The sequence below is a fragment of the Dipteris shenzhenensis genome, chromosome 22, assembly GCF_047967505.1.
Source record: "Dipteris shenzhenensis isolate YYH24624 ecotype China chromosome 22, Dip_SZ_1.0, whole genome shotgun sequence".
Classification (NCBI taxonomy): domain Eukaryota; kingdom Viridiplantae; phylum Streptophyta; class Polypodiopsida; order Gleicheniales; family Dipteridaceae; genus Dipteris; species Dipteris shenzhenensis.
Genome location: NC_141617.1, coordinates 25,757,940 through 25,762,794, shown reverse-complemented (window position 1 = coordinate 25,762,794; position 4,855 = coordinate 25,757,940). Strand labels below are relative to the sequence as shown.

The 4,855-nt window shown below is 43.2% G+C and overlaps 1 protein-coding gene across 1 annotated transcript; it reads left to right on the top strand.

The window, feature by feature from the left end:
- The first annotated feature begins 249 nt into the window (after positions 1-249).
- LOC147887927 (putative oxidoreductase C24B10.20) lies at positions 250-4,487 on the top strand. The gene is made up of 6 exons (XM_087393572.1): positions 250-586; positions 1,134-1,286; positions 2,796-2,889; positions 3,205-3,287; positions 3,442-3,595; positions 4,145-4,487. The coding sequence occupies exons 1-6, from the start codon at positions 338-340 to the stop codon at positions 4,378-4,380; spliced, it is 969 nt and encodes a 322-aa protein (XP_087249698.1). The 5' UTR covers positions 250-337; the 3' UTR covers positions 4,381-4,487.
- The last annotated feature ends 368 nt before the right edge of the window (positions 4,488-4,855 follow it).

Genomic DNA, 4,855 nt, shown 5'->3' with positions numbered 1-4,855 from the left:
GCAGGTTGAGCTAGAGTCGAGCAGTGGAATGTTAGGGTGGGAAATTCGAGGCAGCCAGCGAAGCAAGGCATGGCCAGGGAAAATGCAACTCTCTACGTGTAGCAAGAACGGGGGGAGGTACGGCCGCGGGGATGCGGGTGAAGTGTGTGAAGAATGAAGTGGTGAGGTGGCTAAAAACTCAAGTGGTGAGAGGTGAGCTGGAAAGGAGAGTAAACTCTATCTACAAAGGTGGTGTATAAATATTTTCCCCATAAGCCCTAAACCCTGAGTGGGCGAAAACTACTTGAAAACAGAGCAAGCTTGTGTTTTTTGCTGCAGCAGAGGGGGTTTGGGAGAGATGGCTATGGCGTCCATCACGCTTCCCAAAACCTCTGCTCTTCAATGGAAGCTCCCCGGAACACAGTTTGCTTCCCCCCGTCCTTCTTCCCTCCGCTTCTCCTCCTCTTCCCTCCCCCTTATCTCTTGCAGTAGCACCTTCAATTTCATGACTTTTGCTGACGACCCCATGACTGATGAAGGCGTTGATAAATACCACGAGCCCGTCGCTTTGGTCACTGGTGCTTCCCGTGGTCTCGGCCTCGAGTTTGTGAGTAGTTCTCCCCCCCCCCTTCCCTTCCGCATTTCCTACTTTTTTCATTCTGTCGCTGGCCTTGCATCTCGGGAAACTCTTGAAGCCTCACGCTGGCTTCATCTGCGTTGCCTAAATTTATTATGTTCCACTCCTTCAGTCTTCGTAAGGCTTGTTGGGTCTACTATGTGCAGTTGTTGCCTGCTTTCTAGCGTCATCGTCTATAAGTTCAAGAAGCTGCAGTTGTCACGATCCTCTTAATTGCTATTAATAACTGAGGTAGCCAGCTGATGGAGAAATCAGCTTTTTCGATGGGAAGGATGCAGGCTCGTTTTTGCGTCTAGTAGTCCAATTCTTGTGAGAGGGTTATGAACACCTTACAGGGTGTGTGTTAGGCTATAATGTCCTTCGCGGGGTCAATTATGATCAATCAAAGTCTTCAATGTGAAAATAATACTTATCTATCAGAATTTTTCTGCTCTCTGCCAGTTACGATTATGTGTAGGTGCAGAACGCCTGTGAATGGTTATCTTAAGAGACGTGTTAATAAGAATCCTTTTTGCAGACGCGGCAACTGTTGGTGAAGTATCCAGGTGTTGTTGTATATGGGACGGCTCGGAACCCTGAAGCATCTGAGGGTCTTCAAGCTTTGAAGAGAAGACACCCAATACGCATGGAAATGGGCACGCTAGATGTGACGAAAGAAGAAACTGCAGCGGCAAGTATTTATAATCCTGCTTGGCAGTTGATTACTTTCTAGTCAAATGACACTAGCATTCTGATTCCGTGCATGTATCTAGTTTTGTTTGGAAATGTAAAGTTTAAATCTGAGCTGGCCTCCTTTTTTGAACTACTCTTTTCTTGGCCATATGTTTTGCATAAAAAATGTTGTTTTTTGTTAAATGCATGTGCAAGTGCATTTGTTTATACTATGGTCTATACCCACCGTTGGGTGCTGATGACGACGGCAGGATGCTACAGTAGCTAGTCCCTGCTATGCGTGATGGAGTTTATGGTTTTCAACCTTGTGAGTGACTTGTCATGAGATTTAAATTGTGTTTTCAGAGTATGAGTTTGCGTACATTTGCAAGGTTTTGTGTTGTAACCTGATTTTCTACAAATCTATCTCTAGTATACCGGAAGGGACTGACAGAAATCTTTAGCGAAGCTGTGTGATATTATTGACCTGTCAACTCTTTGTGGCTATTCCAGCACTTGGTGAGGCGTGCTGAATAATGAAATTCCAAGCTTGGAAATTTTGTGATTGATAGCTGGCCAATGTGTTCCCTATAGCCTTTGTTGTACCTTCTTCAACCCCACTTAATATGTTTAGTTAATGCTGATTGTACTGCATAACTTCTTTAAAGTGTTGTGGGCCGGAGTTTAGAAGCATTGATGTTTATTACTTTTACGTTAGTATGCTCAAAGAGTGCTTACTTGCTCTACCCAGTGCTGACATCTACAATGTGAATTTACATCTCAATGATAGCTCTTTGAACTAGAGCTTCACTCGACACCGACATAGCTATGAAAATCATACACACACCGCATAGCTAACCAAAGAGGGGTATGTTGGAGAATTTAGGTGTATACCACTCGTTTCCTTGATAGGATGATGGGCTTGTTGGAGGATGTAGGCATATACTACTCCTGACCTTGATAGCATGCTAGAACACAAAAATTTGCACAAGGTTTTGCTTGATCTCTTATCGGGGCAGCAGATTTAACCTCCTTAATGTTTAACTGAGCATTGTGGACTGCTTCCGTATGTTGGTCTGTTTCTCGTTGCTTTTATTAGAAGTAAAACTGGCAGGAACATTCTTTATGAGGAGTTTGTTAGCATGGCTGATGTCATGAGTGCATATACAAGTTTGACATAAACGTTTAATTGAGCATTGTGGACTGCTTCAGTATGTGAGTGTATTTCTCATAGCTTTTGTTAGAAGTAAAACTGGCACTGGGCAGGAACATTCTTTACGAGGAGTTGGGTAGCAAGGCTGATGTTGTGGAGTGCATATACAAGTTTGACATATTTAAAGCAAGAGTTCCAAGTCATGTGTGGTGCCATTTGGGCCTCATAATTAATTGCGGTTACATATATGAAACACATATATGTAAGCTTGAGATTGTAGAACAAGCTCAATTGTACATTCTTGAGTGAGAGAGATGGAGAATTCATGACGAACTATTTGAATTTTTGAAATGACGAATATTTTGCTTATGTCAGGCCCTTGCTATGGAAATAGGTGAGAAATATGGACGCTTGGATCTCATAGTTAATTGTGCTGGAGTTCTACATATACCAGGCTATTTGGAACCAGGTGAGTTGCAGCCTTAACATTTGATCTTTGATATCTGAATCACTCTTGGAACTTCAACACGCCACAAACCAATATTATCAGAAGTGATGAGTGTCACCTACACAAATTAGATTTGAGGTAAGCGAAAAGCAATCCGCTATATTGAAGACACAACCTTCTAAGGTGTGTCGCATTCTCTATGAGAGTCCACTTCCATTGAGAGACTAACAGCCAAAGATTCCCTTTCAGACAAAACAATGTTGTGGCTGCAGAGGGTATTGGAACCTGAGAAATAAATGCTTAAGTTGGTATGTGAGAAATTATCTGTGGCTGCAGAGTCTGCTGTATCCATGTTGGAACCTGAGAAGTTAATGCTTCCGTTCGAGGTCAATGCTATGGGTCCCCTCATTGTGGCCAAGGTAATTGAGGGGTTTTACAGATATATTTTGTTCTTCTATTCAAGTTCTCAATGTTTTTAGGTCTGAGGTAAACTCATGATTGCTAATTGATGCTGTTGCTGTCCTTGTTTCATTCCTCTTTTTCATGAATTTGTAAATCTTGAATTTTGTACAGCATTTTTGGGAGCTACTGAAGATAGGGAAGGGCACTACCACAGGGAGACAGGCAGCTGTCATAGCAAACATTAGTCATAAGTGCGGATCCGTGAAAGATAATACTCTTGCGGGATGGTATGGGTACCGGGCTTCCAAGACTGCTCTTAACATGAGTATGTAATCAACCCCCAGCCGCCATCTTTGGAAAAATTCTCTCTCTCTCTCTCCGTGACGTGCAGGATTTCTGACAGTCCTGTGCTTGTGCATGCATGCCTTTACATCCACCATGAAGGCATGCCAGTGTGCTCAGAGTGCTCTCTCTCTCTCTCTCTCTCTCTCTCTCTCCCCCCCCCCCCTCACACGCACGCACGCACAGCTGTGTGCATGCACATACACACTCAGGCAAGCTCACACTCAACACTCGCACTCTCCTCTCACTCTCTTCTCTCAGTCTCGTTCTTAATCTTTCACTCCCTCACGCTCACTCTCCCTCTCTCTCTCTCACTCAGTCACACTCTACAGTCACAGTCACAGTCACAGTCACAGCCACAGCCACAGTCACAGTCACACTCGTAGATGCACATTGTGAGACGTGCATATATGTGCACATTGTTTAGCATTAAAAGTTTTTGACACGTGTAGAAATGCACAGAGAGAGAGAGAGAGAGAGAGAGAGAGAGAGAGAGAGAGAGAGAGATTTATGTGGTGCTTTCTTTGTGCAGTGACTAAAACATTGGCGCTAGAAGCAACACGTCGCAAAGATCCTATCATCTGTGTTCTATTACACCCAGGTACTGTAAACACAGAACTAGCAAGGCCTTTTGCATCTAAGGTGCCTTCAATGAAACTTTTTTCACCAGACTATGCCGTTGAGAGGCTTCTAGGAATAATTAATAAAGTTAGGTACGAAGACAATGGAAAATTCACTTCATGGGACAGGCAAGAGGTTCCATGGTAACTATTTTATATACGCATGACAACATCCTTAGTTTTCAGTCATTGTAATTGAACTCTACTTTTGTAAGCATTATATAAAATTTGAATTTTCTCACAAATGAAAGCAACCTAGCCCATGTGCAGACCGTGCTAAAAGCGTCTATATTCTTGGTAGTCCTCCTTCATCATATGCTGAGAGGGACATGTGACAAAATTCAGATCAAGAGCCTATTGCATGCTGTCGCTGCTTTGTAATTGTCAAAAGGAGAGGGAGAGAGAGAGAGAGAGAGGTATTAAAGTCTGCTTGAGACCCTTCAGGATCTATGGGACTGGTAACCACTATTAACTAATATGGCTTCTTTTACATCCAAAAATTGAAAAGAAATCTCTACAAAGCTTGCTATGTTGTTAGTATTTCCTAGCTAACTTGTGTGCCAGCCCAGGGACTCGCTTTGTTGTGGTCTCCCAAAACTTCCTTCTGGTAGCCCCCCAACATG